Source organism: Opisthocomus hoazin, chromosome 3 (genome assembly GCF_030867145.1).
Source record: "Opisthocomus hoazin isolate bOpiHoa1 chromosome 3, bOpiHoa1.hap1, whole genome shotgun sequence".
Taxonomy (NCBI): Eukaryota; Metazoa; Chordata; class Aves; order Opisthocomiformes; family Opisthocomidae; genus Opisthocomus; species Opisthocomus hoazin.
The window spans coordinates 36022420-36045972 of NC_134416.1; the positions used below are offsets into that span (position 1 = coordinate 36022420).

The following is a 23553-nucleotide window of genomic DNA, read 5'->3' on the forward strand; positions in this document are numbered from 1 at the left end:
GCAAAGCTGCTGGAGAAACACCCTCCCACAGCCCTGACAGGCTGCGGCCACATTCCCTCCCTGCTCTGCTCAGTTTCTCCTCCCACAGCCCTGTGAATCCTGTCAGCAAACGCTCCACAGGCCCCTCGCCCCCCGCGGGCCGCGGCTGCACCCCACGCTGCCCTCGACTCGCGTTCGCTCGGCCTCGCCGCCCCCACACCACCCTCCGTGACCACCCCACCCCGACCCGGGGGCCCCTCCGCCGCCACACAAGCGGGCAGAGGCCGCTGCTGAAGATGGCGAAACCGCAGCTCCGCGTCCGCCGCTCACAGGGCCCGGCACGCAGCCGCCGCTCGCCAGCCCCCTCCCCCACGCGCGGCCCCGGAGCCGCCCCTCCTCCCCGCCTCCCCCATTGGCTCCTCATCCTCACCCGGAGCCACTGATTTGCTCTGTGAACTGTCAGTCAAACTGACCCGTGGGTCACCCTGGCGTGGATACCCTCCCGGGAGCCCTTCTAGCGCGTCATCTCGATCCCTCAGAGTACTTCCTGCAGAGCCACTCTAGGCGGTTACTTACGGTATGTATTGTCCCTGCCGCAGCCGGTCTAGGCAGCGGGAGCTGGCTCTGTGACCCGGCGGGGCCTGCCGGTGGCCGTGCCCGGGGGCAGCAGCCGGGGGGGCCGGCGGACAGAGTACCCGGGGCGGCCCGAGGAGCCTCCGTCCGCGCAGGCCTTCAGTAAGAACCTCGAGGCAGGGCCCGTAGCGCCCGTACCCCTGCGGAGTCCGGCGGCGGGGCGGGTCAGTCAGGGACGAGGCGGGGGGGAGCGGGCCGTTGGCCTTCCCGGAGAGCGGGGCTGCGGCGGTGCCTGCTGCTCCTCGGCAGAGCCCGGCCCGGCAGCTCCCGCCGCCCGGCAGGCTCCGGGCGGGGCCGGCGGGGTCAAACCCGGGCGCTCCTCCAAGGCCCCGCTTGCAGAAACTTCGTGTTCCGCCTCACGCTGCCTCCCCAGGCGCCCCCGTTCCTGGGAGCCCGCCCCCGACGTTCTGTCTCCTGTTGCGTGCCCCGGTGCTCGGAGAGGCTGCGGGGTTTCCAGCTAGGCCCGGGCTGTGAGGTAAGGATGGACGGAGCCTGGTAATGCGCTCTGTGGGGGGGAAAGGGGCGTAATCTCCTGGCGGAGGGACATTCCCGCCTGCATTGTTACTGCGGTATCGGCCGGGGGAAGCGAGCCGTTTACGGACCTCCAGAAGCCGTTCCTGTGACCGCCTGCTGTAGGTGACGAAGTTTGCTGTAGGTGCAAGGTGAGAGCGGCTCCTTTCCGCTTTCTGTCACTCCAATGCTGTGAGCCTGTAAGTAGCAAACCATGCTGAAAAAATAATTTATAGGCTTGGTCTGAATGGACAGATCTAGTCTGAATTGACAGAGGGGTGAATTCTGCTTACGATACAGTCCACACCGAAAACCACAGGGGTGTATATTGCTGTCAATCACCAGGCGTATTTCTTGTGTCATCTTTCACCTGTCGGTGGGGGGAAGGCGTTTGCCAAGGTCACAGGTGAAATATGGATAGTTTGTAGTAAAATCTGGCTCTATAATGTTTAGCTATTTGTTTAATTTTACTGGAAGTTAGTGAATTAATGTCTAACTTATTTGGAGCCATTATTAATATGCAGTTCAGCAACAAGTTGCTGATAAAGTGTTCACTTCAAAACTATTGCTATTTTTATTCTTTATTATGATCTATTCTATCAGTGCTTTCTTCTACAAGCTTTTTTTTCTCTTTATGCTTCAGTTTCTACTCATTAGCAGTTTGTTCTTTGTGTCCTGCGTGTCCATCATCACTAGTTTATCTAATGAAGTGATTAGTAGGAAAACAGCTAAAATAGTAATTGCTGGGGCATGAATTAGAATAGCAAAGTATTAAGGGAAGTAACAATTCAAGCCTCTAAATTCTTGTATTTAAGTTTGTTCATAGTGCATGAAGTCATCCATTTCTGTTAACTGATCTGGAGTTAGAGGGATAACTTAACACCATAGGATGTATAAATGAGCTCTTTAAAAGGGCTTTTTCCTTTCTTTTCTTTTTTTTTTTTTTTTTGTTTAAGAAATGGAATAGCCTTGTGGCACATAATGTCAAGTATTGGAGGGACACTTACATTTTAGGTCTTCTGGAATTTACTGTGGAAATAGATTATAATGTCAGTGTTGCAACACCTACTATGGTTGCTAATGCTCTAGCACTAGTTGCTAGTAAGAATACTTTTTTAGAATTAATAAGTTATATACTCCACAAACCCTTTCTTCGGAGAGAATAGATCACCACTTGTATGTGTGCTTGTGTGTATGTGGAGAAAAGACAGTGCTGTGCATGAGAGATTACAGAATGAATGGGTGAATTCAAACTGGTTTCAGTTTTCTGTAAAGAAAATCCTTCCACTTTTTTGCTATCCTATATGCTGCAGTAATGTTTTGAAAGTAGTTTCTCTTTTGGGTAAATTAGATAGTACTTCTCTTGCTAAAAATTTTCAGAAGTTTGTGTCTGCCTGTGCAAACATACTCTTCAGAAAGCAGCATTATTATTTTTTTTTAAATCTTAATATTTTAATAGCTTATGCATTTACACTTTGATTACCATGATGCTTACTGTGTTCTCTATATTGCTAAATAATTGGTAGAGTTGGTGAATTGGAAAGTGGAATACATTTAAAGCTATTGTCTGTGAAGGTTTTGCAACGTTCTGATGTTTACATCCTCTTTCTTGCCTAGCAATCTGGGTTGTATTGTGGGAGAGTGAAAGAGGTGGAGTGTTTGCATGTTTTTATAAGTAACAATTTTTATATTTTTTTAAACGAAGTTATATATATATATATTTACATTTTTTTAAAGTAAGAATTGAGTGCACATATTGAGTACAGAGCATACTGAAATTACATTAATCTGGGGACAAGGCAGCAGAAATAACTCTTTGCTTAGAGTTGTGCCCAAATTTGGAAGTCCTTTTAATTTCTAGACCTGCCTTGGTTGAAACTTGTGGGGTTTTTCATTTGTTGAGATCATCTTTTTTGCCAAATGAAGAAAATCACTCCCCATTAAAGCTTTAGTGAAACTTTTAATGTTGATATAATTGAGTACGTAATTAAAATGAGACATCTTTCTGAATGAGTGGCAAAGTATCTTTTACTCATGTTAGAAATGTTGAAAAATGTAACAGTGGTGAATTTAGATGTATCTGAATCGGCACATGCTTAGGTCTCTCATAGCTACCCTTAGAACTCTTAGTACAGCAATACAAGCATATAAAAAATCTTCCCCTGAATTTATTTTTAAAAAGTTTAATTTCTCAGGTAATGGGCCTCCAGGTGCACAATAAATCGATCTACTGATTAAATGGCTGTCCAGTAGCTGGACTGTCCCCCAGGGGTCAGTACTTGGCCCAGTCTTATTCAACTTATTGATCAGTGACCTGGATGAAGGGACAGAGTCTACCCTCAGCAAGTTTGCTGATGACACCAAACTGGGAGGAGTGGTGGATACACGGGAAGGCTGTGCTGCCATTCAGCATGACCTGGGCAGGCTGGAAAGTTGGGCGCAGAGAAACCTGATGAAGTTCAACAAGGGCAAGTGGAGGGAGGAACAACCCCATGCACCAGTACAGGCTCGGGGTGGACCTGCTGGAGAGCAGCTCTGCGGAGAGGGACCTGGGTGTCCTGGTGGACGACAGGTTGACCATGAGCCAGCAGTGTGCCCTGGATGCCAAGAAGGCCAATGGGATCCTAGGGTGCATTAAGAAGAGTGTGGCCAGCAGGTCGAGGGAGGTTCTCCTTCCCCTCTGCACTGCCCTAGTGAGGCCCCATCTGGAGTACTCTGTCCAGTTCTGGGCTCCCCACTTCAAGAAAGATGAGGAGCTGCTGGAGAGAGTCCAGCGGAGGGCTATGAGGATGATTTGGGGACTGGAGCATCTCTCCTATGAGGAAAGGCTGAGGGAGCTGGGCTTGTTTAGCCTGAAGAAGAGAAGGCTGCGAGGGGACCTTATGAATGCTTATAAATGTCTTAAGGGTGGGTGTCAGGAGGATGGGGCCGGACTCTTTTCAGTGGTGCCCTGTGACAGGACAAGGGGCAACAGGCACAAACTGAAGCATAGGAAGTTCTGTGTGAACATGAGGAAGAACTTCTTCCCTCTGAGGGTGAAGGAGCTCTGGAACAGGCTGTCCAGGGAGACTGTGGAGTCTCCTTCTCTGGAGATATTCAAGACCCGCCTGGACACAGTCCTGTGCAGCCTGCTGTAGGTGACCCTGCTTCGTCAAGGGGATCGGACTAGATGACCCACAGAGGTTCCTTCCAACCCGTAACATGCTGTGATTCTGTGAATGGTATCCCCCTGTTCATGTTACTGGATTATTAAGGATTAAGTTAGATATATAGAATGTCTATTTTGTCCATGGAGGGTGTTTAGATTTGGCAGAGGGTTAGTTGTTTTGTTTGTTTGAAAGCTGTGTGTGTGTATGTCCTGTTATTTATTTTTCCCACACCCTGAAACTGTAGGTATCATTTCTTTTATTAGAGAAGGTGGTGACTCACAGAAAGGTTTTGATACTTACTGTGATTTAGGACATGTAGGAAGCAAATGTTCATGTGATGGACTAAATAAAACTCAATTAAAAACAGGTATTGATAGTACATAAAGATTTTGTTAGATACTTCATAGAATAGAATAGAATTGGAAAGGTAATTTCTATACTCTGATAGGTTTTGACACTGTTACTAATCCAAGGACCTCCATTTGTGCTTTGACATCAAATGCTGTGGTGCAAGTCAAGAAAGACACTTGATCTTCTATGTTTAATCTTTTTATAGTCTTTTAAAGTGTCAGTTCTGAAAGTGGCTAAAGACTGCTACCCAGAGACTATTTGGGAAGGAAGGGAATGTGTTTATGGCTGTAGACTACCAATACCAAAAATACATTGTGAAATCAATGACTCTCCAAGTTGTAAATAATGAAGGGGTACAGAGCGATGTCTGAATCCAGTGTTAACATATATCTGGATATAGTAATGAAGGACGTGGCTTTTCAGAAAAAAACCCTTTTAATTACATATTTAAAATAGGAGAGAGATTGGGAATGTCTTTCCTTTTCTGATTTGCTTAAACATTTGAAAGTCACTGCAGGGAGAGTAGGCAGAAAGAAAGGATGGAGGAGATAAACAGGTGTCTGAAGGAAAACTAGTAGTAAATGAAACGATAGACAAATCAGTCAGTAATTTGAGCTTATATTGTAAGTACCTTATTCCCCATGTGCTTTATTTCTATATTAGTTATATGTTATATATGGCCTACTCTTAAAAACAAAACAAACCCTACAACACTGTTGCACTTGTAATTTCTATGCTTATTCAATGAGAACAGGAATCAAGATCTAAAACAAAAATTGTGTCCAGCTAACGCTAACTGGTAAGTTTTAGGCGTAAATACACCTTCATTAAATTAGCTTGTAAGCATGGTATACTCTACTAATAATAAGAAAAATAAGATAATAATAATAAGAAACAAACATGAATGAGTTTTTGGATTGAAAGATAGCACTGTTAATAAGAAATGTTCTTCGTATTTTACCAGTAGGCTTGTTCTGGATTAATGTCACTCTAACTGAAGAGTAAGATATGCTACATTATTTTTAATATCTGACTTCTAAAACTTTAGATATTTAATGATTTTTTGGCAGAGAGGTTTTTTTAAGACACTCTAGGTAATGCTTTTTAAATACAGAAGTTCACCATGTTTGTTCATTTAGCTCATGTCTCCTTTAAGCTGTATGGTCCCTCGTAGAAACTTACGTAATCTGTTTTTTATTCAAATTGTTACTGGCATTAGTGCCTGCTTTTTCTGAGAGCCTGGCATAAGTCTTAGAAAGCAAGATCACAGCCCTGGACTTAAGGAGAGCAGACTCTGGCCTCTTCAGGGATCTGCTTGGAAGAGTCCCACAGGATAAGGCCCTGGAGGAGTGCAGGAAAGCTGGCTGATATTCCAGGGTTGCCTCCTCAGAGCTCAAAGAGTGGTCCATCCCAATGAGTAGGAAGTTGGGTAAAAATGCCATTAGCCCTGCATAGGTGAATAAGGGGCTCATCACAAAACTCGGACATTAAAAGGAAGTAAGCAGAAGCAGGGACAGGTAAGCTTGGAGGAATAGAGAGGCAATGTCTGAGCATGCAGAGATGTGATTAGGAAAGTCGAAGCCTGCCTGGAGTTGAATGTGGTGAGGGATGTCAAAGGCAACAAGAAGTGCTTCTGTAAATACGTCAGTGGTAGAAGGATGACTAGGGAAAATATGGACTCACTGCTGAATGGGACAGGGTCTCTGGTGACACAGTATGTGGAAAAGGTTGAGGTACTGGAGGCCTTATTTGCGTCTGTTTCTAGTAGCAAAGACCAAGGAATCTCTGGTGCAGGGAAGATGTACGCTTGGTGGAAGAGGTTTAGGTCAGAGAATGCTTAAGTAAACTGGACATGTATAAGGCTCTAGGCACTGATGGGAAGCAGCCATGAGTGCTGAGGGAGCTGGCTGATATCACTGTGAGGATGCTCTCGATAATATTTGGTTGATCATGGAGACTGGGAGAATTGCCTGAAGACTGGAGGAAAGCCGGTGTCACTTCTGTCTTCAGAAGGGCAAGAAGGAGTACCCAGGGAACTACAGGCTGATCAGCCTCATGATGATCCCTGAGAAGGATGGAAGGTGATGGAGCACGTAATCCTGGAAACCATTTCCAGGCACATTAAAAACAAGAAGGTGATTAGGAATAGTCAGCATGGAATCACCAAGGGGCAGTCATGCTTGACCAACCTAATAACTTTCTGCGATGAAATGACTGGCTTGGTAGACAGGGGGAGAGCAGTAGATACTGGCTCAGTAAGGCTTTCAAAACTGTCTCCTGTGACATCCTCATAGAGAAGCCAATGGAGGTATGGGCTGGATGAGCAGACAGTGAAGTCAGTATAAAACTTGTTGAACAGTTGGACCCAGGGGGTGGTGATCGATAGTGCAAAGTCTAGTTGGAGGCCAGTAACTGGAGGTGGACCCTAGGAGTCAATACTGAGTCCAGGCCCGTTTAACAGCTTCATGCTGATCTGGATGATGGGGCAGAGTGTAGCCTCAGCAAGTTTGCTGATGGCACAAAACTGGGAGGAGTGGCTGATAGGTTAGAGGGTCTTGCTGCCATCCAGAGGGACCTTGACAGGCAGGAGAAATGGGCTGACAGGAACCTCATAAAGTTCAAGAACGAAAAGTATGAAGTTCTGCACCTGGGGAGGATCAGCCCCATGCCCTGGTATCTGCTGGATGGCAACCACCTGGAAAGCAACTTCGTGGAAAAGGCCCAGGGGGTCATGGTGACCAAGTTCAGAATGAGCCAGCAGTGTTCCTTTGTGGCAAAGGTGGCAACTGGTGTCCTGGGCTGCTTAAGAGGAGTGTTGCCAGTGGGTTGAGGGAGGTAGTTGAGGATCCTCTCATTCTCCACAGTAGTGGTGGGGCTGTGTCTGGAGCACTGTGTCCAGTTCTGGGCTCCCCAGTATAAGAGAGGCGTGGATGTACTGGAAAGTCCAGTGAAGGGCCACGAAGACGGTTAAGGCACTAGAGCATGACTCCTGTGAGGAAAGGCTGAGAGAGCTGGGATTGTTCAGCCTGGAGAATTGAAAGCTTAGGGAGGATCTTAGTAATGTGGATAAATACCTGAAAGGAGGGTGCAAAGAGGATGGAGCTAGGCTCCCTTCAGTGGCATGCAGTGACAGGACCAGAGGCAGTGGGCGCACGATGAAATGCAGGAAGCTCTGCCTGAACATAAGGAAACACTTTTTCAGTGTGAGAGTGACCAAGCACTGGCACAGGTTGCCCAGAGAGACTGTGGAGTGTCACTCCTTGGAGATATTCAAAAGCCATCTGGACATGATCCTGGACAACCAGCTTCAGATGGCCCTGCTTGAGCAGGCAGGGATTGGACTTCATAAATTTACGATAAACACACTAATCCCTTTCTACTTGCCCCTGTTACCACATTTATAAAAAATAAAAAAGGAGGGGATAATGGCCAACTGAAGTTTTCTCTTGCCCCCCCGCCCCTAGCTTGCGGTAAATACACAAGCAGTATTTTGCAACCAACCAGTAGACTTTCACACACATATTTTAGGAAATTCAGAAGGGGAAACCACTCTGTACTACTTCAGAATAACTGCAGAAAAGACCCTTTTGCCAGCAAGCTTGAAGAGAGGCATATTTTGCTTTAAGTCATAACCAACTCCATGATATAAATATTGTAAACATCATAAGTACATTTAACTCTCTACAAGTATATTAGCCTTATACATATGTTTAGTATATGCTAAGCTGAACAACTCATAAGATGTAAAATATGAAAGGATGTATTTGTACTTGTATGTAATGTGCAGTTAGAAGATGATAATTTCATCAGTTGAAATCAGTCTTTCACTAGAATACCCTAATGTAAATTTCTCCCTCACAAGGTCTGGTTTCCAAATGTTAACTTTCCAGGAACAACATCTGAATTCATACATTTTTTTAGAGCATGTAGAGAGCAAAGTTAAATTTCCAACCTAAGGGAATTAATGTAGGGCCATGACACTGTGGGGCATAACTAAATCATGAAGGGGGATTCACTTTGGGATTGCAGAGGGATTTTAGAAGCTATCACAGTGTACGGCTCAGGCTTCCTAGGAAGGAAATTGTTATCCCTCTTCTAAACTGTTACTTGTAATATGTGTGTGCAGCCGTGCCAGTGGATTCTAAAATGCTAATGAAGTTGTAGGATTGAAGTGAGTGTGGTGAAAGCATATCAGTCTTCCCTCATGCGCTTAAAGTTACCATAATTACCAAGTAATAAAACTGTCAAGTTTTGGGGACACTGAGCATATCTTAATTTTCCCAGCACCCCTATTAGTCACTGTGTATGCCAAACATTTCAAAGTACAATCACATAAAAAAGGTAAGAGCGGGGAGGAATCACACGGTGTTACTTGTTTAAACAGAGTAGCCTCTCACCTCCAAGTCAACATGAGCCTTACAGTGGACTTGCACAAATAATTCTTTTTTTTTTCTTTCAATTTTTGAAAGATAGCAGCAAGTTTCATTATTTTTATTTACAGTGTTGTGGTGTTATCCTAGCACGTTCAGCATATCAGGTTTGAAGACGATAAGAACAGGTTTTTTTAGTCAAAGGAAAGGCTTGGTTTTCTATCTTGCTATTGACTGGTGGTGGATGTAAGAGTACAATGCTGAGATTCAAGGACAGCCAGTTTCATGTCTACCTGTTTTTACTGGCCCTGATGCTCATGTTACTGGTACTGCACGTCTTACCTAATGCTGTGCTGACTTTTTTGGTACTAAATATGCAGAAAAATAAATTTAAACAGGTTTTTCTGTCAGTTTAACATACAAGAACAGTTCAGTAGAGGGTCGTTGGCACTATTATGTAAGAAAAGACGGCAATACACAGTTGAATGAAGATGGGAGGGAGTGACTGTAGATGTCAGATATACATCAGCTTAAGTTTCTATAGAACACAAATCTGAATAACGAGGCACATATGTCAGATAAAGTACTGTTCTTTATCCTTCTACCAGTTGAGAGATCTTGATGATAATTAGATCCAAATATTCATAAATTAGGCCATATATTACAAGGGCAAAACTTAAAACTGACAGTGAGTAGGCTTGTCTTTTTATTGAGGCAGGGCCTTCTTGGCTTTAACATACCATAGATATATACAGTCTGTTACAACATTTGTTTTACATACAGTCCTCCGTTTGGTACAGATGTGGACAGACGTTAATTATGAGTTAGCTGTGCATTTAGGATAGATTTTAGCTTTCTCATCTAATAAGTATTTCTGATAAAAAGTTAAAGGATGTTATGTTCTTGCAGTGCAGTACTTGAATCAGCATTGTTACTCTTGCATATAGCTGAATATTCATGACTGCAGTTGGTATGCTTATGTATGTAAAAAGAAAGAAAGTTGGAATAAAATCTGGGCAATGACTGTTTCACAAATGATGAGGCTAAGGTGTTTAATGCAAAACTTCAAGGTTCTGTCATCTGTGGTAAATTGTATCTGAGTAGTATATAGAACAGGCATTGCTTCTGAATCCCTTTTGCATATCTTTTCAATCTTCATCCTAGCATCTCCATACTTATCTGGTGATCCATTCATATGGGTCAGACAGGTAGGAGCAGAGCAGAAACATAGAGCTGTGAAATGGGAATTTGTTAGCTGACTTCTCCTTTAGGTAGTTTTAAATGGAAGAAAGTTAAGGAGGGGCATAGAAAAGATGCGTAAAATTGGGATTGACACTGCTTGATAAATAAAGCTATGTGGGTTACAGTGCTCTTACAACAGCGGAAAAGGAGCTATTATGTATCGCACAAGGCATAAGGCCAACTTTTCCTATAAATAATGGTAACCAGCAAATGAAGAGTTATGGCTGTAACTGTCCACAGTGTGCTCACAACTCATGCAGTCATGTTCTGTCTTTGAACCATTCTGAAACGGAGCTGCATACCTCTGCCACAGTGTGACGTTTCACCTGCTTAACACAAAGGAAGGCACATCTACAAAGCTTTATGTCCTTTTCACTTTTACGCAGGCAATGCAATATAGCTTTCAGTTATCCATCCTTATACCAGAACGTCATATCCTCTTCATAACCATAATGTCTTCAAATACAAGGTTCTCCCTGTCATCTGCTGATGTGATCATCAACAGTTAAAGACATACATTTGTAGCACAAGGGATCTTTCCTTCCCATGTGCTTATACTTCCTGATGCTGGTTTAGTCAGAGATGTTGCCCCTGCCTTGCAAGGGGCTGTTCCTTCCTGGTTAACCATCACAATCACAACTCTGTCAAACTACTCTAACCAAACTCTCCACCATTTTGATTTAGCAACAGTAAATGTAAGGCATGACTCCAGATAATTCCCATTATCTAGTTCTGAAGAAAGAGAGTTAATATTGCATATTGGGCATATATTTTGGCTCTTCATCTTAGTGTTCAAGGTATTTTTTGGACCTTATTTTTTGGAAAGCCTGAAGTTACAATGCTGCTTTGTTTTGTTGAGCTTTTGGGTTCTTTTGTCACCGATTTAATGAAAAGGAACAACAGCTAGATTTCAATTAGTACAGCAGAGAATGAGTATTTACAGGTGGAATTAACACATCCCTTTAGAGATGAGTCTGCAATTTGACATACCAAGGAGAGGGATGACAAAAAAAGAGGAAATAAGATGGTGGAAGAAAAGGAATGGGATATGGGATAAAGAAGAATAGTGATTGAACATAGAACTTGTTACATGCTTATCTTCCTATTTATTCTAATAAATGAAAATTAGGGCCATATCCAAAAAGTTGGTAGGGTGATTCTATCTGTGACCTTTACGCTACGGGGAATACAAATGTACTTTGAGCTTTTGTAGTCTTATATTTAAAATCACAAGTTTTAAAAGGTAGTATCTTAAATATTAGTTATGCAGCAATTAGTCTATCGGATCTAGTTGTTTGCATCTAATAATCTATCTTTTAAGAGTGCTGACTGATCACAAATTTTTCTGAAGTCAGTGGGAGCTCTTAGCATTCAGAGTATCTTTAACAGTGGCCAATAATAGTCTCGGTTGCTAGCACTCATTGAGAGAATGTATTACACTGATGTGCGATTTTCAGTTTCCATCAAATACTGACAGAAATGACTGATGTACAGCTTCTAACAGTGCAGCACTTTCCTCCTGCTCTTCATTACTGTTGTATCAATTCTGGCTTTTGTGAGCTGGTTTTGATTTTGTGACTTGAAGCCCTAATATTTTGACTCTGGCAGGTAGTTTATGGAAGATAAATCAGTGAGCTATCCTTATGTTTTCTTGCTGTCTCCAGGCATTCAGCAGTGGCTAATCTCTAGTATCCCATTTATGAAATTTAAGTTTACTGAGCTAAAGCTGGACAAGCAGCACATGATTTGAAGGTATCTTTGTCTTGTACTTGGTCTTCTGACATTAAATCTAACTGTAGCATTCAGGATTCTGGGATTTGTTACTAGTTGCTCACTCAAACTCCTTCGTGAAAATCTTAATTTCATCTGTGGGATCGGTTTGTTACACAGTGAGTCATTCAGTGTTCTCATTTACTTTGTCTGTTCTGAAAAGCAGTCCTGCCTGCCAGGAGTATAAGAAATAAATAATATTTTCTGTGATTGCAGTGTATTACTGTTTTTTCAATTAGTGTTAGTAGTTATTCCAGATGGTTTAAGAATCAGTTTATGTTCTTTACGAAATGGTAAGTATTTAGCTGAGGTATATAGAAATCCAGACAGTAATACAAAATCAATCTTTTGTAAGGTTATTTGAGGTAATGATACAGTGATAAGTTAATTTTACAGTGATTAAGAGGCAACACAGTTGGGGCTCCCAATTAGATTTTGATCTGAGGATATTTCTCTCTGCACTTGATGAGCAGGAAAGAGATGAGAATTAATGGTAAAACATGAGGATTTGAGCAGCTGGGGCCCAGGTTCTGTGTTTTATTACAAGACTTGATATAAAGGAAGATTGTAAAATTAACTGAATACATATCATTTGATTCCTCATCTTTGAAGTCTATTGATTTCAAAATGACATCTAAAATATCCTTTGCTATTGAGAGTAACTGAAAAGAACAGATAGATGGAATACAGTTTCACAAAAAAAAGCCCCAAACACAAAAAGAACTCAGAGAAATTCCACCTCACCTTAAAAATACAACAAAAAACCACAAAAAAAACCCAAGAGACAAACAAACACTCAGCATTCTTGTAGTGAATGGACAGATAATTCTATTTCTGTTGAAATCCTAACATTGTCAACATAAAAGGAGGGATAGCAGACCAAGGGTATGGCTTGCTCGCTCCCTCTCATACACACCCAGTATGGCAACACTGAATGCACAATACTGAAAGCATTGCAGGTCCTGAAGAAAAGAGGAAATGCGTGTTAGTGATATTTTCTCCTGAGAGGGTGTGATTCCTAGCATGCCCACCACAAACTACTTTCCCCTGCCTGGGCCATAGATCTGAATGCTGGGACTTGGCACAATCTAGTCTGTTGAAAAGATTAAAATCTGTTATCTTTAATGTATATCCTGTTGTTTCTTTGTGTTGAGATAGTTTGTAATAATAAACTAAATCAATAATAATGAATGTTAAAGAGACTTTATATATAGGGAATTCGTCAGTGGCCTGGAAATCAAAAGAGTTGTCCAGGCAAAAATAATGCAACATGATTAGGGATGAATGTAAAGGCATAGCATAGGAATGTAAGAAGAAAATCAGTGACTCTAAAGAATAAAATAATTTCAATTTACAAAGCACAAGAAAAAAATCAATGAAAGGGTCCAAAAATCTAAGTAAGATGAGGCACAAAAGGGAGAGGTCCATTACCTAGATCTGTTATTAAATAAGAAATGAGAACAAATAATGGATTTTCGAAGACTAATTCTTTACTTCATACTTTATAAAAGAGATACATCGTGACCTACTACTTCATAAAATTAATCTTAGACAGGAAATAAGAGTGGAACTAAAGCACAGAAAGAATAGCCTAAGGAATCTTAGTGTAGATGTGCTCAAGTGGCAAATTGTAATAAAATTCATCCTAGAATGAGTGAGGAATTAGGCACTGCTGATTTTATTTGTTTATTTATTTGATGTCCCAGAGGGTGAAAATAGCCAGCAAAATGGGTTTGTGTGTGTTCTTGTGTGTCTCTGTTCTTTTAAGAGAATTATTGAAGCTGTCAGTTTTGATTCCAAATGAAGATTTGGAAGTAAATAGTTTAGCAATTAATCTGTTTCTAAAAATAGGCAGAATAGAGATTGTAAAACAGCCAGGTATTGTTTGACATGACCTATGCATAAGAAACCTCAATCTGTTTCTCTGCTTAGAAAGGATGACAAACTTAGTAAATAAGAGTAACATTTTAGGTACAATACAGCTTGATTTTAATCTGCTTGATTTTTTAAATCTAATATCGATACTGTCTCCATTAGATGCTGACAATATCAGCGTCAAGTTGAAAAATTGCCTTTACAGAGTAATTATCTATAGTACCCTGTCAAGATGAAAAGGCATTAATGAATTGGATAATCATAGAGAGCACACACTTACAAAAGTTCCTGAAGATACTAAGCTGGAGAGAGGTTGAAAGTTTTGGGGGTTTCCTTCTTTGTTTTGAACATAATATCTGAATCCAAAATACTCTTGATGAATTTGGAGAGAATCTCTGAAATTAACAAGATGAAAAGCAATGCAAGAAGTATGAAGCACTGCATTTAAGAGGAAAAACTCAAATACGTTAATACAACCAGGAAATAATTATTCATACAGAAAAAAGACACTAAAAGATTTGAGGATATAGTAGACCTCAAGGTAAATACTAACTATGCTGGTGGAAAAAAAGTGTTGGGTATTTTTTTATGGAGGATAGTAGCAGGCATGTTGTAGGAAAGAGGATGTTGTGTAGTCTGGCAAATCTTCTGTATGTAGTTAGTCCCCCCAGACATCTCACTGCTTTTTCCTCTTGAGAAGATGCAGACAAATGGGAAATTCTTTTCAATTATTGTTTTCTGTATTTGTGATAAGGATGCTTTAGACTGAATATGAGAAAAAAATTCTTTGTAGTTATTAGGGTGATAAAATACTGGAACAGACTACCTAGAGAAAGTGTGGAATCAGCTTTCTTGGTAGTTAAACATCTATTGAGATATTGTTGAGCCTGCGTTCAAGCTGAGTTAGCATTAGGTGGTCTCTCGTGGTCCATTCCGTCTCTGTGTGAGTACAGTGCTTAGACTACATGTTTTGGCTGCACAGAAGAGATTATCTAAAATAGTTAAATTGTGAACACAGGTGAAGTGGATGGGGGTGCTAATTCTTGCATCATAAATGCAATTTGAAGTTAGAGCAGTAAGCAACAAAGTTAATTTTTGACTTAATAAAATGTATTTGGCTTCCCAGAAAGTGTTTTGACAAATCAAACTTAAAACTATTTTGAAGCTTCTGCATATAATAGATGTCTGTCTGTCTTCTAATGGTTATGCTAGAAAAGCCGGGAGTGCAATTGCAGTAGTACTGGGGCAGTAGAAGCACCTTGATTACTCATCCACAGTGGAATAGCCCTCTGGAAAAAATGACACCTGAGAGGTTACTTGGATTTGTATATTTCTGCAGGCAAAGTTTACAGACCTGTAAATTTAAATGTAGAATTTTTGTGGGCAGAATGAATTGACAAATATGCCTGATGGTAATACATCTCATACTGATAGTCCCAGAACAGGTCAATAATAATACTTATATTGATAGCGGCAATGCAGGAGATGTTACTTGGTATTATAGCTAAAATCCATGTTATCCTCTTAATCATAATAACATTAATATTGACAGGCTGTTGACAATACTCACATTAATATTGATAGATTTCTGTCAATAACATGTTTTCAAATAAAATATATTCATTCGTAACTTGTACAATGCTCGACAACAGCACTAACATATACCAGAAGAAATTCCTCTTTCCCGGTGATATATAATAATTTGTTGTTGTTGTTGCACAGTGTACTGTACAGGTGGGATTGTTCATTTGTTTAGTTAAAAAAAAAGGCAAAACATAGGTTATTTAAGGAAGAAATGTTCTGTTTTTTTTTCTGTGCAATATCTGTGATAGTGTAAAATCAAGTGAGAACATTTCAAGTAGTAGTCTCTAGTATTTTGTCTTAAAGTGCTTTTATGTAACAAGTTAATTACACATAGAGTTTATTCTGTACCTTCACCTGATTTTTGAGTGTTTAATTTTGATTGTATAAGCTAAGCCTGATGGCATCCTTAACTGAGCGTTGATATTTGTCTTTCTCATTATTGGATCTACAATTCTGAGTTCTTAAGATTTAAACAATTTAAAATAGACCAAATAAGAGAGTTAAAACAGTGAGGACATGACAAATGGAATTTCATGCAGAAACGTGGAGGAAAAGCAACAGTCTCTTTATAGTCTGTGTAGCTCAGTAGAATATGGAATGCAAAAATAACATTAAAAAGTACAAGTGAAATGTATTGACACTTACGGGTGGTGTTTATTATCTAGTTTTAAACCAGAATATCTCATTTATTCCTACTCTAGGACTTCAAATTTTCCCTTTTAGTGTTTGTTTATGGGAAGTATCTACCTTGTAAGTGCAGTAAAGCCTTAAATCCATTCTGAAGTAAGCATAGCATATAGTAGAATACTTCAGCCTGTACGTAACCATAAGCACACTGAAATGTGCTTACACGCATTATAATCAAAGCTATATGGATATAATCTTTAAGTAACTTGCAGAGTCCAGTTAACAGCCATGGCCTATGGTGAACTTCCAGTGGTCTTAGCGACGAAGAACTTCAGAACAATGTCCAGTTTTATTGCCTAAATAGAGAATGCTTACCTAATTGTTCATTAAAATGAAAACTTTGCTTACATAGGGCTATTGTAAGCATAATTTAAAGGGTTTTAGTGGAGTACGTCTTTATGATAAGTGCTTATGTTTTTGTCTGATACTCTTCCCTTTTCTGTAGGTTGAATCAATCTGTCATTAGTAATTCAGGAGGAGACAGTAGAAATGTCACAGATAAACAGTATATATGGTGTTGATCCAAATTTTTTAAAAAAGGACACTTGTTAGATTTTGCAAAATTTTGAAGGTTAGCAAACAGTAGTTGGTCATGTTGGTTCAAAAATGTCTCCGATTTTCTGTATACAAGGTTCCAAGACCCACACTGACAGGTTCACTGAAGTTACTTTCTTCAAGTAAAGCCCTATAGAGGGTCATGGTCATGAAAAATATATGTATTGTCACAAATCAATTATATTATGCAAAGAGGCATGCACAAATCTTCTGGGAAGGTCAAGCGCCAAGTTCCAGGCAAGATCTGTACGACATCTAGTCCATCCTCCTGTGAAAATCGGGGATAAATTCAATGCTGCAACAGGTAGCTTAGGACATCATTTGGTCAAGTTTTTAGAATCTCCAGGGATGGAGATTTCACGGTCCCTGTAGACAAACTGTTCCAGTTTACTTATGTCGAATTCTAATTTCTCGTGTAGCAGCTTACAGCCAGTTGTCTCTGTTTCTTTCTCTGCATCTCACAGAAAGGTTTGACTTAATCATCTCTGTAACCTTTAGGTAGTGGTAGATTGTTTGGATATGGTTAGACCACTTCTTAGCTGCCTTGTCTTCGGGCTGAACAATCCAAGTTCCTTCAAGCTGCTCTTATCCACCAGGTGTTGGGGCTCCCTGACAATATTAGTGGCTGGACTCTTCAGTTTGTTGACATTTCTTTTGTACTATTGGTAGAAAAGAGGCAAAACTGGATGTACTAGCCCATCTGTGTACTTACCAGTGCCAAGTAGAGGGGGGAGTAAGCACATCCTTCAGTCTGCTAGCTACAAACATGCTAATACACTCTAGTAGGCATTGTTGCTGCAAGGATGCACTGGGAACTTGTGTTCAGCGTACTGTCTGCCAGAATCCCCAAGTCCTTTTTCTGCGAAGCAGCTGTGCAGTCAGTCAGCTCCCAGCCTATAGTGATCTGTGGGTTTTCTTGTGTATTTCATGATCCACCATGATCCTGTGTATTTGACACATTTTCCTTGAACTTCAAGAGGTTCCTGATGACATGTTCTTCACTTACTGAGGTTTCTTTAGATAATCTGGCTATACTGGGGTAAAAAAAATCTGCACAGATTTAGCCTACCTTATTTATGAGAAATCTACAAGAGCAATTTCGCATAGCGCCTGGGATAACGGAAGCTGGAAAATATAGTTGACCTGACGTTGCAAAGTAGTCTTAGTAGATGGATCAAGGAAGCTGTTTAATAAGATGGCCCTTTTGAACAACTTTAGGGTTTTGGAAGGGAATTTTACATATTGGGAATTGTGTAGGAGGGTAACTGAAATGAGTAGAGAGGAGTGAAATGAGTAGGAGGGACTGAGGTGTTACCAGAAGTGAAGACGACACTAGACTTCTAGGGATTACGAGTGAAAGGCACTAAACCAGACTGGCAGTTTCCAGAGCAGATGGTTGTCAAAGGCTGTGGTTACTAAAATGGCAGTGGGATGAGAAGATGAGGGGTAGGAGGGTGGATAGTCATTGGAGTTGTAGTTTTTAAAGTCATACAGCAAGATCCAGTAGGGGTTGAGTTGATTCTTTGATCACAAAATGGAGGAGGTAAATTATGCTACTGGATAATGCTTTCCAACCACACTTCCTGTGCCTCCGTGCTTACTACAGAAAAAACAGAAGTGTGAACGAGGCAGGCTTGGGTATACTGCCTTTCTATACCCTTGTATACTGGCTTCTCAGGCCAGTGGGGCCTGATGCAATGAACCCCATAGCTGCTTGCCCAGAGGAGGTGGCCTTGTACTACCTTCAGCCATTCTTTGCCTGTTAATGAGGAAGGAGGAGTTTGAAGAAACTGAGTGGAGCTATTGTATGTCCTACCCAGGTAGTCAGTCTCAGTTAATTGGAAGCTGCTGTTGTACAGCATACATTAAGAACAAAATTGTATTTCCTGATAGCTTTTCATATTTTCCTTACAGACATGACCAATTATAGGTATAGAAAACAGTAGGAGTGCTACAAATAATGTTTTATACTGAGGTTAAAATTTTGGTGCCCTCTGTTTCAACAAACTGTTATTGGTTTGGAGGCTAGGTTTTTTGGTGTTTTTTTTTTAGTATCCTTAGCATCATTTGCAACCATTCCTAGGTAGGATCCTGTACAGCGTCTTTTATTCAAAGCAGTCTTGTGTTATAGCAGGTTTTCCTCTTATAAATAATGATTTGAAGTACCTTCTGCGGTATTTTCTCCAGAAAGCTGTTGACCCTTGCTTGTATGATATGCAAAGAATCTGGTTTAGAAAGTGAAATGTTGCATACCACCTGAAATATACCACTTCTCCTAAATCACTTTGGGGTTTTTTATGTGGACAAAAAGAACCAAAAATCAGTTACCCCACAATTTTGCATTACTGAGGCATATATCCATATTTTGGTCTTGCAATTTATTGCATTTATTTTTAGTCACAGAATTCCAGGTACAATAACATTTAAACCAAGCAATTTTAAGAAAAGATATTTTTATTTTTCTCTGTAATGCTTGAACAAGAAGAGTATATGTTTGTTGAAATTGCTAATATACATTAATCATCTTGCCAGGAAATTTGTTATATGACAAGTAGAACAATCCCACACCTGTCAAAAGACTCTAGAAAACATATGCAGGCTTCGGTGATGCGCTGTATGATCATTTATGTCTGAAAGATGAATATTTCTTTAATCTCGTATAATGATTCTTCTCTAAACTAAGCAAGTCACTGGCTTTATTTAGCAAGTTTGATCATTCCCACCTTAATTCTCATCTGTATCTTTCTCTGTAATCCTTAAATTTGTTAGTATTTCTAAGGTTTTTCTTTCAGTTGCAGCTACTAAAGTATTCAAATGGCAATATTTTCTATCCACCCCACTGTTCTCTTCTAGATTTTAGTTAATATGTTCAATTTCTCTATTTCTCCATAAAACACCATATAATTTTACAATTATTGTTTCTGAGCTTCTATTTTAAGGTTCAATTGAATATTACAGTTATGCCCAGCATTTTTTTTTATTTATACAGTGAAATATTAAATCTGTGGAGTTTTCTAAATGTCTGGAAGGTGTTAAACACTTATCTGTAACCAAATACAAATGGTACTGTTTGTGAGAAATAGTCCAATATAACTTCTTCTGAGGTGAAATTTTACACTGTTAATATAAAGCTTCCTGAAAGGCCTTACAGCATATTAATAGCCTATTAATATAGCATTCTGAGGAAGCTGTTTTGTTATTCCTTGTTTACTGCTGGTATATTACAACTTTTGTTATCTTTAATAAGAATAAAAATAGGGAATGTTCGATTATACTAAAATCTATTTGTGTTTATTCCTAGAAAGTTTTTTTGTGAAGAAATGGCCTTCAGCATTGGAAATGAAAAGAGTGTGAATCCTGTACTCAGAATAAGTCAACTTGATGCTCTTGAACTAAACAAAGCCCTTGAACAACTAGTGTGGTCGCAGTTTACCAACTGTTTTCATGGATTTAAACCGGGGGTGTTGGCTCATTTTGAACCAGAAGTAAAAGCATTTTTGTGGCTTATATTATGGAGATTCACTGTCTATTCCAAGAATGCAACTGTGGGACAGGCTATTCTGAATATTCAATACAAGAATAACTTATCTCAGACAGAGAAATACCAGCCTCTGAGCAAACACCAGAAATTATGGTATCTTATTTTCACTGTTGGTGGAAGATGGTTGGAAGAAAGATGTTATGATTTATTCAGCAATCGTCAACTGCAATCTTCCTGCAAAATTAAGCATTATATTAACTTTGGAGCTGGATTTCTTCAACTTTGTGGACTTCTAAATTTTCTGATTTTTCTTCAGAAAGGAACATTTGCAACACTGACAGAACGCATTCTAGGAATTAGGTCAGTTTTTTGCAAGCCACAAAGCGTTCGTCAAGTAGGATTTGAATACATGAACAGGGAGCTCTTATGGCATGGCTTTGCTGAGTTTCTGATCTATCTGCTACCACTTATTAATGTACAGAAACTAAAACTTAAAATTTCTTCTTGGTGTTTGCCTATTGCAGGTCTTTCCAATAGCGAAAACACATTAGCAGCAAACTGCAAGGAATGTTCACTATGTGGGGAATGGCCTACCATGCCTCACACCATAGGCTGTTCGCATGTTTTTTGTTACTACTGTATTAAAAGTAACTGTTTATTTGATATGTATTTTACATGTCCTGAATGTGGCTCAGAGGTACAGAGTCTTCAGCCACTGAAATATAAAATTGAAATGACAGAATTGCATGCCTGATATGAGTGATTTGTTTTTATACTTTACGTGAAATATTATGTTGCAGAGATTAGTGGAAAAATTCAGAAATTACTGTAAATAGATTAAAGGTGGTTTTTGAGATTAATTTCTTGTAACATATGTCTTGACCGGTCTTAGTTTTTTACTCAGTAACAGTGCCAACTTGCCTCTCTGAAGGAAGGAAAGAAAGGAGTTCACCAGCTCTTCTGCTCTCTGACTACTTGATCCCAGTTTGGTACCCCTGTGTTGTCAAGCCATTCCTTCTTAGATCTAGAGTCTGTCAGCCTGCCACTTCCTAACTGCATGCTGTATACTCCCCTCAAAGACAGAAAAGAGGCCCAGTAAGCTTTTATCTATTTCACAGAATCACAGAATGGTAGGGGTTAGAAGGGACTTCTGTGGGTCATCTAGTCCAACCCTCCTGCTGAAGCAGGGTCACCTACAGCAGGCTGCACAGGACCTTGTCCAGGCGGGTCTTGAATATCTCCAGAGAAGGAGACTCCACCACCTCCCTGGGCAGCCTGTTCCAGTGCTCCATCACCCTCAAGAGTGAAGAAGTTCTTCCTCATGTTCAGACAGAACTTGCTATGCTTCAGTTTGTGCCTGTTGCCCCTTGTCCTGTTGCTGGGCACCACTGAAAAGAGTTTGGCCCCATCTTCCTGACACCCACCCTTCAGATATTTGTAAGCATATGTTAGGTCCCCTTGCAGCCTTCTCTTCTTCAGGCTGAACAAGCCCAGCTCCCTCAGCCTCTCCTCATAGGAGAGATGCTCCAGTCCCCAAATCATCCTCGTAGCCCTCTGCTGGACTCTCTCCAGCAGCTCCTCATCTTTCTTGAAGTGGGGAGCCCAGAACTGGACATTCCAGTCTGGGTACTCCAGATGAGGCCTCACTAGGGCAGAGTAGAGGGGAAGGAGAACCTCCCTCAACCTGCTGGCCACACTCCTTTTATGCACCCCAGGATCCCATTGGCTTTCTTGGCAACCAGGGCACACTGCTAGCTCATGGTCAACTTGTCGTCCACCAGGACACCCAGGTCCCTCTCCACAGAGCTGCCCTACAGCAGGTCTGCCCCAAGCCTGTCCTGGTGCATGGGGTTATTCCTCCCCAGGTGCAGGGCCCTGCATTTACCCTTGTTGAACCTCATCAGGTTCCTCTCTGCCCAACTGTCCAGCCTGTCTAGGTCACGCCGAATGGCAGCACAGCCTTCTGGGGTATCTACCACACCTCCCAGTTTGGTGTCATCAGCAAACTTGCTGAGGGTACATTCTAACTCTTCATCCAGGTCGTTGATGAAGAAGTTAAACAAGACTGGGCCCAGTACTGACCCCTGGGGCACACCACTAGTAACCGGCCTCCAACTAGACTCGGCACCGCTGTTGGTAACTCTTTGAGTTCTGGCATTCAGCCAGTTCTCAATCCACCTCACTGACCACTCATCCAGCCCACACTTCCTGAGCTTCCCTAGGAGGATATTATGGGAGACAGTGTCAAAAGCCTTGCTGAAGTCTAGGTAGACAACATGCACAGCTCCCCCCTCATCTACCCAGCCAGTCATGCCATCGTAGAAAGCTATCAGATTGGTCAGGCATGATTTCCCCTTGGTGAATCCATGCTGACCACTCCTGATAATTTTCTTTTCCTCCACTTGCTTGATGATGACTTCCAGGATAAGCGGCTTCATCACCTTTCCCGGGATGGAGGTGAGGCTGACTGGCCTGTAGTTCCCTGGATCCTCCTTCTTCCCTTTTTTTGAAGACTGGAGTGACATTAGCCTGTCTCCAGTCCTCAGGCACCTCTCCTGTCCTCCAGGACCTCTCAAAGATGATGGAGAGTGGCTCAGCAATGACATCCGCCAGCTCCCTCAGCACTCGTGGGTGCATTCCATCGGGGCCCATGGATTTGTGGGCGTTTAGATCACTTAAGCAATCCCTCACGCAGTCCTCCTCGACCAAGGGAAAGTCGTCCTCTCTGTGGGCTTCTTCTCTTACCTCTGGGGCCTGGGATTCCTGAGGGCCTGCCTTGGCACTGAAGACTGAAGCAAAGAAGGCATTCAGTAGCTCTGCCTTCTCCGCATCCTCCGTCACCAGGACACCCACCTCATTCAGCAGCGGCCCCACATTGTCCCTAGCCTTCCTTTTGCTACTGATGTAGTTGAAGAAGCCCTTCATGGGTTTTCTCAAGATTGTTGTAAAAGCTGCTGCCATGACCAGCTTACTTAGTAGATGGATTTAGTGGGAAAGTCATCCTGGTCATGCCTAAAGAGTAATTTTGAATTTGAATATTTTAAATTTGAATTTCAAGTGTGATGTTCCACTGCAGAAAGGAGAGGTGTAAGATGAATTGTCATCTCAGGAGATCATATTCAGCCACTGTAACAGGACATACTCTTTCCCTAACTCAGAATTGCTCCCTTATCAATAGACCATAAGCTTTAAGTGATGCATCTGGTGAACAGATAGATACTCCATAGTTAACACATGCCTAAGGAGATACAAGCACGTCCTGTGCAAATACAGTGCACCTTCTAGACCTTCATGAGATGACTGAACTCATTTTCTCGCTCAGCACTATGTTTGTGATCTTTGGTGACGTATGTATGACCATCTCACA

General features: G+C 41.3%; 1 protein-coding gene across 2 annotated transcripts; it reads left to right on the forward strand.

Annotated features, from left to right (window-relative positions):
- Positions 1-460: 460 nt before the first annotated feature.
- Positions 461-21338, forward strand: PEX2 (peroxisomal biogenesis factor 2). Of its 2 annotated transcripts, none has more exons than XM_075415977.1 (2): positions 461-556; positions 20007-21338. In XM_075415977.1, the coding sequence occupies exon 2, from the start codon at positions 20026-20028 to the stop codon at positions 20938-20940; it is 915 nt and encodes a 304-aa protein (XP_075272092.1). In that variant the 5' UTR covers positions 461-556; positions 20007-20025; the 3' UTR covers positions 20941-21338. The 2 variants fall into 2 exon arrangements, with proteins under 2 accessions (XP_075272092.1, XP_075272093.1); XM_075415978.1 differs by lacking the exon at positions 461-556 and adding an exon at positions 999-1087.
- The last annotated feature ends 2215 nt before the right edge of the window (positions 21339-23553 follow it).